Source organism: Hipposideros armiger, unplaced genomic scaffold, assembly GCF_001890085.2.
Source record: "Hipposideros armiger isolate ML-2016 unplaced genomic scaffold, ASM189008v1 scaffold_25, whole genome shotgun sequence".
NCBI lineage: Eukaryota > Metazoa > Chordata > Mammalia > Chiroptera > Hipposideridae > Hipposideros > Hipposideros armiger.
Genome location: NW_017731375.1, coordinates 6,269,136 through 6,283,313, shown reverse-complemented (window position 1 = coordinate 6,283,313; position 14,178 = coordinate 6,269,136). Strand labels below are relative to the sequence as shown.

Here is a 14,178-nt window from a genome sequence, read left to right as displayed (position 1 = left end):
ACTGCCCAGGTGAGTCTAGGTATCAACCTGGGATGTTTCCCAGAATAGCACAGCTGGGAAGGGACCTCATACCACCAATTGGAGAGAGGCAGATCCAGGACCCAGTACTGTCTCATAGTCCAGTACTCTTTCCGGTACAATTCTGCCTCCTTCAGGATCTGTGCCTTGGGCTGTGCAACCCGGTGCATGGTGGTACCCAGTCAATGTCGGTGAAGGGATGCAGGAAATCAGGGGAAGTGGCCAATGATGACCAGGCTATGGAGTCACTTGGAGGCTGGGTGGAAGTTCCAGCCCACTCTTTTAGCCTTTCCCCTCACTGCCCCGCCCACACACACAATATCCACCAGGCAGATCTGCCCTCCGCTCTCCCCTTCTGTGGGCCGGAGGCCCTTCCTCTGACTGAGTAACTATGGATAGACAGCCCTTAAAGCAGCTCAGAGGACTTCCTGCCAGTCCCAGCTGTCTAGGACTGGCGACTGTGGGGCAAAAGCCAAAAAGCCAGATAAATTGGGGGCCTTGGGAACATGAAGATGGTATTTCCAGGGCTCTGGTCAGACTGCCCAGAAAGCAGGCCAGCTAAATAATTTGTGGTCCAAATCTTATCAAAAATTTTAAGACAGCAACAGCAGAGCACAAGGCCCTTCTAAGCTCAGGCCCTGTGCAGATGCACAGATCACATGCCCATGAAGCCAGCCTTCAGGGAAGGATGGGGTTAATTACAGGGAAGGGAAGAGAAGGGTCCTCCTTAGGTCCCTAAAGTTTCAGATTTTAGGTAAAGTGGGCTTGGGGGTGGGTGGGTGGTGTCATTCATAATAGCCATAAGGTGGATACAACCCAAATGTTTCATCAACTGATGAATGGATAAAGAAAATGTGGTCTATCCAGACAATAGAATATTATTCAGCCATAAAAAGGAATGAAGGACTGATACACGCTACAATGTGGATGACCCTTAAAAAACAATACACTGAGTGAAAGAAGACAGAAAGTCACAAAAGACCACATAGTATATGACCCCATTTGTATGCAGTGTCCAGAATAGGCAAATCTATAGAGGCAGAAAGTAGATTGATTAGGGTTGTCTAGAGCTGGGGAGGTGGGAGATGGCGGGGAGGGTTGCCGTTGATGGCTAAAGTCTACAAGTCTCTTCTGGGGTTGTTGAAAATGTCCTAAAAATGAATTGTGTGATGGTCACACAACCCTGTGAATATACTAAAAATCAATGAATTGTATACTTTAAATGGATGAATTGTGTGGTATGTGACTTGCATCTATGATACCTTAATAAAGCTGTTACCAAAAGAAGAAAGGAGGAGGAGGAGGAGGCATTGGAGGAGGAGGAGGAATCTTAAATGCCTCCCTCATTCTCTCTCTCACACAAACTTTATGCGGGAAGCCTCCCTTGCTCAGGAAGGTTTTGGGGGACCCAGCATCCCAAATTCAGCAGCCTGCTCCTCCTCTCTAGCTTCGTTGGGTGGGGGGGGGGGGAGTGTCTTGCTTCCTCTCCAGTTGGTACGGCTCTAGGAGACAGCACCGCGAACTCGAAGAAAATATCCACAGCTCTGTGGCCAGTCCGGTGTTCGAGTCCTGACACTGTCACTTCCCATCTGTGTGAATGTGAGCAAATCGCTTCACCTCTCTGAGCTTCTTTCTCCTCTGCTAAGCGTTCGAGATGAGCGGATCAGGGATGACATAGGTGACAGCGTGTGGCTCACCCAGGGATGGCTCAAGAAACGGCGGCGCGAGGAGGATTTGGTGCCGGCTGGAGCCACTTGAACAAGGCGCGACCCAGGACAGGAAAAACCCGGTGCCCCGGAGGCTGCCCGACTCCTCAGGAGCCCAGGGCGAGGGCGGCCGTCCCCGGAGTCGCCCCTGCCCCCTGCCCTGGCCCGGAAGGGAGCCGGAGCGCGGAGCCCGGGCGAGGGCCGGGAGCCGGGCCCGCAGCCGCCGCGGCTCATCCATCAGCCGGACGAAGAGCAGAGGCGCGCTCTCGGCCCTCTGTTTGCTTTCTCGCCAATTATTGCTGCGCCGCAGCCCCTTTGTTGATACAGTAGTCCGAAAAAGTGCTAATGTTCATTTATCAGGGGGCCCGCCCGGGACTCCCACGAGTTGTGATTCTTCCCAAAATATAAACATGGGGCGAGCGTCCCAGACAGAAACCCCCATCTGTTTCCCCGGCGCGGGCCGAGAGCGAGGCGTTGTTGAAGATAAAGCCGCGGATAACGCCGCCTGTCTCCAATGGACGTCTCCCCGGCGCATTAATGACATTCCCGGTGATAGTTCCAGCTTATCTTTCAATTAATCATATATACCTTTCGCGGCCGGCCCTGCTGATTGCAGGAACCAGGGGCTGGCTCGGGCTGCGCCGATTGCTTTCCAATTAATAATATTTTATGTGCGCAGAATGCGCTAGAGTCATCCTGGAATTTGGCTCATCTTAAAGCACCAACTCTTTAAAAGGCAAGGAAATAGACGGATAGATTTTCAATCTCTCCTCTCTGCTTCCTTTTGTCTCTCTCTTGGCCTTTCTCTGAGCTGAAGGCTGTTTGTTTGTCCTACAGGTTTGGCCAAAGCTTGGCTTAGAGAGGCGGCCAAGACAGGTCAGCCGCCCTTGGGAAGGGAGATGCGTCCCTGGCGGGGCAGGAGAATCCAGTTTCCGCCCTCCCCACCCCCAACTATTGCAACTTCTTTTTAAACAAGCACAACCAAAAAAAAATATTTTTTTATTTTTTACTCACTCAGAAACAGGACTGTAAAGAAAAGCCACAGATTGCTCTTGGCCATTTCTCTGTGGAGACCTGAGTGGGTCGCCCCTATTTCAATTTTGCATCTACTTCTCCGTTTTTTTTTTTTTCTGTTTCCTCTCTCCCGCAGAGCTAAGGCCTGTTTCAGAGCCAGGGGAAATTATTACGGTATCACAGAGGGTGTAAGGGGGTGGAGACGAAGCTGATTTTGCCCAAGTAGGGAGGGTCTTCTTCCCTCCCGCTTTTCATGACACCTGACCCACAGGTCTGTCAGCCCCGGGAACCCCCATTGCCGAAATAGTGATAAATCTTCATTGCCTAGATTTGCAGAGGAAATGCTATTTTTTTTCTACCTCCAGAACTATCTCTTAAAAAAAAAAGAAGAAAGAAAGAAAACTAAAAACAGGGATCCCGGATGCAGCCTCAATGTCCCCCATTAAACGGTAATATTTCAGGCGTCTGCTCACACTAATCTTTCAAACTGTCATCGCGAGCCGCCCGGCCAGCCCCTTCACTTAACAGAGCTCCCAGGACCCTCACTCTGAGCTCTTTTCAGCGAGACGTTTAATTGAATCGGATGTGGCTCGTTTGCCAGCCGTCACCGCCTGGGCGATAGGCATCCTCTCCCACTCCCCAAAAACAATCTTCAAAGGCGAGGCGGGCCCCCAAGCTAGGTTAGTTCATTGCAATAACTGTAACATTGGCCAAAAGCCTGGTGAGGAAGGGCCCAAGAGAGGCCACTCCTGTGCAGACCCATCGAGGAAGAAGCCGGGTTGGGAGGCTGGTAGGTGGGTGAGTGCAGAGGGTTCCTGGGCCGTGAGAGCCCCCCAACGTTTGGAAAAAGGCATCTTTTCGCAAACCAAGCTAACGATCCCAGAGCCGAGAGTCATCCCTGGCTCAAAATCTCCAAGCGAGACTCCGCCGCGGTGGCCCCGGCCTGGTACTAGCGGCTGGCGCCTGGAAGCCGGGGTCGGAGTGCTCCGAGCCTCAGGGACCGTGCGCGCGCGACTCTCGGCTCTCCTCGTTAGCTTGGAGGCCACAGCCCCTGGGAATGTGGGTTTGATGAGAGGCTGGGAAGGTCCCAACTTTAGGCCTATGCTTGACTCCACTCGCGACCTTGCTGGTGGCGCTGCCTGACAGCTCACCGTTCCTCTGAGCAGTCTAAGGCTGATATTCTGGACCGACAGACGCCACCTTGTCTCACTGCTTTCTGCGTTTCCTCGGAGCCTTGGGTGCGCGTTTTTGGAGCCTCGACCCGGAGCCGGGTCCTTAGCTTGCCTTTGGCCCTGGGCCGCCTTTCTTCTATTCCAAATGCTTCTTCCCCAGTTCTCAACCCGCCCTCTGCAAGGAGCGGAGCCCTCCAAGTCTCCACTCGAGGCAAGTCCTTGCACCCTGCCAGCGCCTCCCCTGCACAAGCTTGGCTCCTAGAAAATCGACGCTTTTTCCCTGACAAGCCTCACTATCCCGGAGACAGTGCAAAGTAGCAACCTTAACCTGGGGCCATTCTGCCTGCCTGATCCTCCCTGAAACTGTACACAAAATAGAGCGCCTCTCTGCAGGGTTCTGGGGGATGAGGGGAAGGCCTGAAGCTTCCATTAGATCTCCCAAGGTACCCAGAGGGATGAGGCTGACCCCGTACAATCTGGCCAGGTAACTTGCCTCCTGAAGCACTGGTAGATTTGGCCTGCAGACGATCCCTACTTTACTGACTCTGGGCTAAAATTTAACATCCCTGCTATCCCTGCCCTTCCCCACGTGCCTGGCCCAGCAGTCCCCTGGGTGCCCCATTTGGAGCTGGCTCAGAGACCTCAGAGAAATTCTGGCCACACTAGGCTCATAGGAGCCCGCTAACCTGAAAGCTAAGCCTTGGCTGGGGCCTGAGACCCTGGGGCTAGCAGAGGCCTGAGGGTAGGGAAAGGACAGTAGCAGGAATGGTGGGTCCCAGATCCCGAGACACGAGGAGGAGGGAGCTAGGGTGCTCCAGGAGACAGCCTTCCTCTGGGACGCTGTTTACCCACAGGGATTTTGGGATTTGTTTCATTATTAAGGGGAGGGTCGTGTCTCCGGGAGGAGGCTGGCAGTGACTGGCACTCCCCAGGAGTTGTGTGTGTTAAACTCCCATCAGTGTAGGACGCGGCTGTCCCCATCCGTCCACCACCCACCTTGCCTTCCTTGCTGCTTGACTCACCCAGGAGCCCCCAGGGCCTGGGCTCCCGGGAAAGGGGGACTACTGGGCATGACTGGCCCTGTAAGCCAAGCCAAACAGAACCCCCAGATTGTCCAAAATCTCCTCCTTCTTCAATCACCCCAGTACAACACCCCCTCCTCTTCTTATTCAGACTTCTCGGTCAGTACACCTTCAGTAATAAAGCCTTTAAGACTCCTGGAAATGACTCCCCTCCCCAGCTCTCCACCCAGTCCTTCACTCTCCTATTCTTTTTTATTATTATTATTTTTTATTATGAAATACACATTTTTAAGAATTAGTTTCAGTTGTACAACACAGTGCAATAGTTATACTTTTTACCCCTCGAAGTGACAGCCTCCTCCCCCACACTCTCCTATTCTGCTTCAGGTGCTGACAAACATTCCTTCAAATCCCGGATCTGGCTGTATTCGGATAAGAATTGGGTCCTTCCCTACGAATGTGTCCTGGTGGGGTTTTGAAGCTAAACCGTGGGGAAACTCAGGCTACAGGAGCAAAAGGAGAGCCAAGTGTGTTGCGGCCCCTTTAAAAAGCTGAGCAGGATTTTTTTTTTTTGAGCCCAATGACTATATTAGGTGACACGAAACTGCTCATCGCTCCTGTCATCGCGGCCCCTGGCCCAATGGCAGGCTGAGCCCCCCTCCTTCGTCTGGGTCCCGCCTCTCTTGTCCCTGGGCTCCGGGCTACCTGCCTCCCAGCCACAACCCGAGAGGGAAGGCGGGTGCACGGGTGGGCGGGCGGGCAGCGGGCACCATGCAGAGACGCTGCCAGGGACCGTGGGCAGCGCCGCTCTCTGCCGCCCACCTGGCACTGTGAGAGGCGCGCTGCCACCATGTTCCCCAGCCCTGCACTCACGCCCACACCGTTCTCCGTCAAAGACATCCTGAACCTGGAGCAGCAGCAGCGCAGTCTGGCCGCCGGGGAGCTCTCGGCGCGCCTAGAGGCCACCCTGGCGCCCGCCTCCTGCATGCTGGCCGCCTTCAAGCCCGAGGCCTACGCGGGGCCGGAGGCCGCGGCGCCGGGCCTCCCCGAGCTGCGCGCCGAGCTGGGCCCCGCGCCCTCGCCCGCTAAGTGCGCGCCTACCTTTCCAGCCGCCCCTGCCTTCTATCCGCGTGCCTATAGCGACCCCGACCCCGCCAAGGACCTTCGCGCGGAAAAGAAAGGTGAGGAAGAAACCAAGGCTCTTCTCCCTTCTGGGTCACTTTTGTCCCCAAACGCCGCCGCTAAGAAACTCTGGCCTGAGTGGAGGAGAGGCGAGTGTCTGGGCGGAGGGCCGAGCTCAGGGTCGTTGAGTGTCAGAAGCGACATTGTCGCCTGAGCCCCCCACACCCCGTGTCCAATTGGAGGTTTAGAGAAAACGCTGGATTGAGATGATTAGAAACGAGAGACAAAGAAATTTTTGTTGTTGTTGGCCTAACAAAGCCTCAGGCAGCAGCAGCCCTGCTCCTGGGGCTGTTACGAAGTTGAGCGTTCGGTTTGTGATAGAACAGAGAGAGAAAGAGAGATTCTCTGTGTCAGGGATTTTTTTTAAATCTTTTTTTGGTCTTTTTGAGGATCTGAGAAAACCGCTAAACAGAAATTAAAAAGCGGCACACTAGGCATGCTTTTTGCGCGCAATTGGAGGAGGGTGCTGGACCATCCGCAGCCCAGCGGTAACCCGCGTTTCTGGGGCTTTTCCTTCTTTGTTCCGGGAGAGTGAAATCTTTAGGAACTAGGGCCTTGATTTAAAATAGGGACTCTCGGGAATCTGTCTTAGTTGCCGTATTTTTCCAATACAATTTTGGACGCGGCCAGGTCCGAGAGATTCTCTCCTGCAAAAAAAATAGAAAATTCTCCGCATCTAAAGGCGCGAGGCCGCGGAGAACACCGGGGAAGGTGGCGGGATCGCCGTGCGTGCCATCCCAGGGTCGGGGGGTGGGGGTGGGGGGGCCAGCCAGAAAGGGGGCGCACTGGGGACACCTTGGCTCAATGTAGGGTCCCCGCGAACACTGGGAGGCCGAGGGCGCCGGGCGAACGGGCCATTGTGAGCCCAGGAAAAAATCTTTCTGTGAATCTAGAAAGGTTTGTGTAGAAGCTGGGGGAAGGTCGGGGAGCAGCTGCCGGCAGGCACCGCAGGCTGAAATGCTCACTACCAATTCGAATCCGAGCATGCGGGCTGGGCAGGTTCCGAGGCCGCCTGCCCACCCGCGTGGCTTCCTGGGCGCTGCACAAACCCGCGCCCGCTGCGGAGAGCCTTCAATCCCCAAACCAATATCTCCTGGCCTTCTGCATCTTCGGTTCCGTAATTTTGAGACAATGTGACTGACCCTGGGGTGGGCTTTGGTCTCCCTTCATTTAACTTCTCAAGCTAAAGTAGCTTTAATCTAATCCACCCCAGGGCTGCATCTGGTTATATGTTCTTTGCAGCCTGAACTCATAAATCACTACCCATCTCCCGTAGCAGAATGTGAACTACCCGAGGGCAGAGATGGCTGTTGCTTTATTCTCCAGTTCCTAGAGCCATGCCTGGCACATGGTAGGCATTCGATAAATGCTGACTGCTGAACGCACAGAGCCTTCCGTGGCTCCCAGTGCTCTGGACAGAGTGAGCCGCAGCCAAGGTGGGCTCTCCAGCCAGGACGGTGTGGCACTGACTAGGGCCCCCTCCCCGGCAGGCGCTCAGTGAGAGGAATCACTCTGACCAGCGTCTCTCTGCCTCCCTGTCTTCCTCAGAACTGTGCGCACTGCAGAAGGCGGTGGAGCTGGATAAGCCGGAGACCGACAGCGCGGAGCGACCCCGGGCGCGACGGCGGAGGAAACCGCGCGTGCTCTTCTCGCAGGCGCAGGTCTACGAGCTGGAGCGCCGCTTCAAGCAGCAGAGGTACCTGTCGGCCCCCGAGCGCGACCAGCTGGCCAGCGTGCTGAAGCTCACATCCACGCAGGTCAAGATCTGGTTCCAGAACCGGCGCTACAAGTGCAAGCGGCAGCGACAGGATCAGACTCTGGAGCTGGTGGGGCTGCCCCCGCCGCCGCCGCCGCCGGCGCGCAGGATCGCGGTGCCAGTGCTGGTGCGCGATGGCAAGCCCTGCCTAGGGGACTCGGCGTCTTACGCGCCAGCCTACGGCGTGGGTCTCAACGCCTATGGCTATAACGCCTACCCCGCCTATCCCGGTTACGGTGGCGCGGCCTGCAGCCCTGGCTACAGCTGCGCTGCTGCTTACCCCGCCGGGCCGTCCCCTGCGCAGTCGGCTACGGCCGCGGCCGCCGCCAACAACAATTTCGTGAACTTCGGCGTCGGGGACTTGAATGCGGTGCAGAGCCCCGGGATTCCACAGGGCAACTCGGCAGTGTCTACGCTGCATGGTATCCGAGCCTGGTAGGGAAGGGACCTGCCTGGGGCGCCCCGACAGATCCTATCTCTAGCGAGGGGCACTGACCCTCGAGGGGAGGGAAGGCTCCCAACACGTTTCTGCAGCCCTCGGATTTCACATTCTCTCCTGCAGAGGCTTCGGGGCTTTCCCCGCCTCACGTGCCTTTGTCCCTACACGCGGGAGTTTGTGGCCGAGTTGCCGTAAATGGTCCCGCAGCCTGGTGCCTTAGCCGTCGCCCCCAGAGTGCACCCCCAACATGCCGAGCACCGGCCAGTTGGGCCTGGGAGCCCGGTCCGGGCGCGCCAGGGCTAAGATCCGGCCTCCTCTCCCGAGCCTGGGCCAGGCGCCCGGGCCCTTGCTGCCTTGACGCCGCCTACCCACCGTATTTATGTTTTTACCTGTTGCTGTAAGAAATGAGAATCCTCTTCCCATTAAAGAGAGTGCGCTGACCCGCATGTGTGCTTATTTCAGCTTGCGGTGCTTCAGAAACAGTTCCGGGGGACAGAGGCCTCTCCTGCTGGTCTTGAGTAGCAGGCGTAGGCATTCACTGAGCAAATCGATGATGATAATAATAAACCACGCTCGGTCCCTTGCAGGGCACTTTCTGGGATTGTCTCTAGCAATCTTCAATAATGGATAAAGCGGGGGGGGGGTCCTATTTTAAAGTTGAGCAGACTGAGAGGTCTGGAGAGGTTTAAGGACTCGCCTCAGGCAAATGGCCACTATTGATAGAACTGAGGTTCGATTCCGGGTCTCACCTCAGAGACCAAGGGCGCCTACCCAAAGCTCCCAACTGCATCACTTTGAACTCTACTGTGCGCCAGGTACTGTTCCAGGCCCTGGAATTAAATGGAGAACAAAGGGACACGGGCCCTATGCGATTGGAGGGCACCATAACTCATCCCGCTTAGAAAAATGCCTTAGCCCATTTTACAGATGGTAAAGCTGACAACGAAAGTCCGTGTCAAGCTTCCGGGAAGTCCCCAGCCCAGTGGTATTCTGGTATTCTGGGTGGAAGGCCGGAGGTCCCGAGGTCCTACGAACCTCACCGGCTGATGGGCTGGGCTGAGCTCAGAGCCGGGACCACAAAGAGGTGTCCTGCGGACTGAGCTGTTGCTAGCCCACAGGAATCCACGTGATCAGGGAACCCCTTTCCCAACTGGACCACTGAGCTCTCCCCTGGGCATTTAATTCTCCATCGTCCTGACAAACGAATGCTATCGCTGTACAGGATTTACAGGTGAGAAAAATGAGGCTCAGCTCAATCAAGCTAAAAACCCACCCGCTGTGGGACTTGCCCATTGCACGCTTCCGCCTTTTCGTCTGTAAAACGGGGATAACAAAAATACCTTACTCCGAGCCCAGGTCCCCCCAGTGCACAGGGGCTCAGGCCTGACTTCCAGCTCCGCTATCCACAGGCCCCAGGGCCGGGAGAAACTGAGGCTTCTTAAAAAGGACAAAAGTGGGAGTCCGGGCTTTGTGTTCCCGTGGAATATGAGTTTCCTGTGATTTTGCGGGGCTGAACGCGAGGGGGTGTGGGATGCCAGGCGGAGAGCTCCCGGTCGCAACCAAAACATGCCTCGTGGCGTTCAGGGGCCGAGCACGGGTTGCTGTGCTCCTGGCACCCGGGAGCAAGAGCCGTCCCGCTGCCGCGCTGGGGATCGTGCAGCGCTGCCGGTTCCCGTCCAGTCGGTGTTTTTGGTAAGGGCTGCCCCAGCAGCCCGGGAGAGGGGGAGCAGGAGACTCTAAGGGGTACCGCTTGCGGAGAGCGGCGCAGGGCATGGGGTAGAGAGTGCCCGCAGCCTACGACGGGGAAAGGGCTGAGCTCAGCGCTCGGCTCTAGGCCCGGACTTGAATTCCCTCTGCTGTAAGGTCCAAGCTGGCCTGGCGAGTGCCACGGAGCCTAGCACCGGGCTGCGAACCGCGCACGCGCACGCACTGAGCGCTCTCGGGCCATCTCGGTGATAGGCGCTGTGGTCCCGTCTCACGGAGGGACACACTCTGCCCGGGCACCAGACCAGCTCTTAAGCCAGCGGGCGCTCTCCTACCTGGCATCCCCGATCTGCAGTCTTAGCAGGCGGCCTCATACAACCGCGGAGATCTTACCTGGCACTCATACACCTTGAAGCTCTTAATCAGATCAGTGTATTTGCCCACAACCCTTTGGGGTCCTGCACACCCCGCGGGTCTTTTTCATCTTACTCTAGCCTGCAGTAATATTAGACATACTATTTCTTTCACTTAACCTTATACTGCGAAGATTTTTCTCTGATACCTTCCTCTTTGTCATCCGTCAGGGACCAGCCGAGTGATCCCAAGGTCTCTCACAAACGGAAAACAATGGCTGGCTGACAGTGGGCATGCCAGATGCCAGGACTCCAGCTAAATGCCTTACGGGAGTCCTCTAATCTAATCCATCATGATCTGCAAACCAGGAAACTGAGGACCAGAGGTTCTGTCAGTGGTCAAGGTCATACATTTTCTAAGTATGGGAAGCCCACCCGCCATATACTGAAGGGCTGGGGGCCTGTTTAAGAAACTAGGGCGTTTGTGTCGCTCCTAAAGATGCAGAGGGACCCTGCTCCAGGCCACTGTGCCCAGCTGACCCCACGCTCTCACTGGTGGGGGTGAGGCTCTCAGGCTCGACGTCCAGGCTCATTAAGAGGCCAACTGTAGCGCGGAGCTCTGGCAAGCGGCCCAAAGATTCTCGCTCAGCCGAGGATGCTGGGTCCCGAAGCCACGGCGCCAGGGGCACAGAGTCAGAAGTATCTTAACTAACGTTATGCCCGGATTGGCATTGTGATACCTTCCCAAATCAGATTGGTAGTATTTGTTTGGTTTTTCAATTATTATATAAGCGGCACGTGCAGAGTGAGAAAATCCAACCAGTACAGAAAAGTGAGAAACAAATTAGAATTGTGAGGGTCCTCCCAGGTGGCAGAATGCACGGAGATTATGGTGACGATAGTGGGCTCCGCGTGCCTGAGTGCCAGCCGGCACATAGGGAACTAGTTACATTTAATACATTTAAAAAAATCAAACAAACACACACACCGTTGTTTTTTTTTTAAAAGGGAGACAATAAACTATAACATTAAAAAGAAAAAAGCTGGCTCCCAGAGCTGGGGTGGAGCCCAGCAAGCTGGCAGGGCAGAGCCTTGGCGGGAGGTCCCCAGAATGAGAGGCCATGTCAACGCCACTGCGGCCCTTCCTGCCACGCCCCAGTGTCCTCTCACTTCCTTGCCTTATTTCCAGCGAGCAGACACAGGTTTTGTCAAATCAGATAGCTTCTTATTTTATATAGATTTCCCTTTAAATCGATCCCATGTGTGTATCTCAATACCTGTATTTAAAAGAATGCGCAAAACCTGCAGGGCTGGCTGCAGACCCCAGAACTTGACAGCAGCCAGAACCCTGCCCTGCTCCTTGGCAAGCCCACCCTTCTTTTGTTGGGGCCCCTTGCCTCCTCTGGGAACTATTCCAGGCTCAGGTCAGCACTCCCCAAGTCTTGCTAACTTCCCCCCTAGGCTGGGCTCCTGTAGAAAGGGGCCAGTGGCTTGGGTTTCACTCATCACTCACTGAGCATACTGCCTTCCAGACACTGCTCTGAGCTCTTCACAAAGTGAACCCATCTAATACTCTTTCACACCTCTGAGTTCTGCTGAGGAAATAGATGAATCCGTCTTAGGCCCAGAGAGGAGGAGTAACTTGCTCCAGGTCACACAGCTGTTCAGTACCAGAGCTTGGTTTAAAAGCCAGGCAGTCTGGCTCCAGTCTGAGAGCACGGTTCCCCCTCATTCCCAGCTCAAAGCGTAGGCACCAAGTCAAATTTAATCAATTGGTCAATTGATGAGAGAGTACAGTAATAATACTAGCTAACAATTCTGGGAAGATTTCTATGTGTGAGGCAGGGACAGTTATTCTTCATGTTGACGAGAGGAAGCTGAGGCAGAGAGAAGTGACCCACCCAAGACCTCACCGTGGGGCTGCATGCCAGCTGGGGTTGGGGGAGGGGGCAGTTTCTCAGGAGAGCTTGCGAAAGGAGAGGAGGGGAGCAGGGTGGGAAGTGAGCAGGCCTGACAGGCTGGTCACCCAGAGCCCCGGGGGGCGCCCCACCCTGCTCCCACAGCTGCTTGGGATAACACTCCAGATCATTGCCTTACATCTGTTTACACTTACTTTGTGCCAGGCCCAGGGCTAAGTGCTGACCCTGCAAATCTCATTCTATCATTTCCCAAGGAGGAAACTGAAACCCAAAGAAGTTAAGAACATTGCCTACCTGAGTCATTCTGGTAGTGTGAACCGGGGTGGCGGGGTGTGCTTGAATCCAGATGGTTCCACCAGAGCCCTGGCTCTTTGAATCACTCTCAGCAGTTCTCAAACTTGCCTGAAGACACTGGGACAAACCCAAACTCCTGTCTACCTCAACTCCCTTGAATGGAACTCCAGAGGGATGGGGCCAGCAAAACCGAATTTGTAACCAGGTGATTCTCATCATCTGGCAAGTTGGAGAACCGCAGCTCACAGAGGCCCCAGACCCTTCAGGCTGCAGCTCTAGGGGCCTGGGAGAAACCGGAGTCAGGTTTCCCCTCTCCAGGCCCTGCTCTTCCATCTCAGGGTTTTCTTGTGTATTTGCTGTGATCCAGTGGCTACCGCACCAGCCAGGCAGCCCTGGGGACCCTGGGAGAGGGGAGGAGGGCAGCGGGAACAGCAGAGGGGTAGAGGTTGGGCGAGGTTCCCTGGGACACCTGTCTTGGTGGGACCACAAAGTCACCCCAGTGGCTTATGCAGCCCAGCGCCTGCCAGTGCTGCATAGGAGAGAAGAGGAATTTGGGGGAACTGCTCAGGGACAGTCCATCTGTTCTGCCCAGATTCTAAGCTCTACACTGGGGTCCCACAGGCAGTGGAGTCGGGGCAAACTAGCCTCCATGGGGGCTTACAGAGTGCCAGGCTTTCCAGTGGCCCTCTGTCTGCATGACATCATCAAAGCTTAACAATCACATCATCATGGACTCCACTTTACAGAGGAAAGTGAGACTTAAAAAGGTTTTTTCATTTGCCCTGTTCACAATCAGGAAGCAGCCAAGCTGAGTTCTAACACCAAATTCTCTTCTTTCCAGTACACCCCCAACTATCCCCACTGCACCCAAACTCCAACTTGCAGAAATATCATTTGCAGCACTGGCTCACATTAGCTGTGCCTCTGCCTGCAAACTGGTTTCCTCTGTCCTCAGCGTTTTAGGGGAGGCTTGTCACACAAGCCTGGCGCACTCCTGCCTCAGGGCCTTTGCACTGGTTGTTCCCGTTGCTTGGCATGACGTTCCCCCCAGATATCTGCCTGGCTAATGCTTCATCTCTTTCAAGTCTTTACTCAAATGTCACCTTATCATGAGACCCACCCTGATTATCTTATTTAAACTTGCACTCCTCTACATACTCTGCCAGCCCCTTTATTTTTTTCCTTTAGCCCTTCTCACCTTTTAATGCACTGTTTTGCTCAGTGAGGTACCCCAAGCATCTAGAAAAGTGCCTGGCATTTGTAGATACTGTAAAATGTGCTGAATGAATGGATATACATCACCCAAAAGCGGAAACTAGGCAAGAGAAATGAACAGGGATTTCACAGATCAGGAAGCAGAGATGGACCAAACACATATAAATATAGTCAATCTATTCATTAGTTAGCAAAACAAAAACCCGTGATGAGATACTATAATTCACCCACAAGACTAGCAAAAATTAGAGTCGTCAGTACCAGAAATTGGGAGAGTAGGCACCTATGAGGACTATTCCCCTGGAAGAGGTGTCACTGAGTACAAAAACTGTAGAAGACAGTTTGGCACAACTTAGTAAAGTTGAATATAAGCCTTTACATCCA

General features: G+C 54.7%; 1 protein-coding gene across 1 annotated transcript; it reads left to right on the top strand.

Moving 5' to 3' along the window:
• The first annotated feature begins 5,673 nt into the window (after nucleotides 1-5,673).
• NKX2-5 (NK2 homeobox 5) lies at nucleotides 5,674-8,749 on the top strand. The gene is made up of 2 exons (XM_019635944.1): nucleotides 5,674-6,113; nucleotides 7,663-8,749. The coding sequence occupies exons 1-2, from the start codon at nucleotides 5,783-5,785 to the stop codon at nucleotides 8,307-8,309; spliced, it is 978 nt and encodes a 325-aa protein (XP_019491489.1). The 5' UTR covers nucleotides 5,674-5,782; the 3' UTR covers nucleotides 8,310-8,749.
• The last annotated feature ends 5,429 nt before the right edge of the window (nucleotides 8,750-14,178 follow it).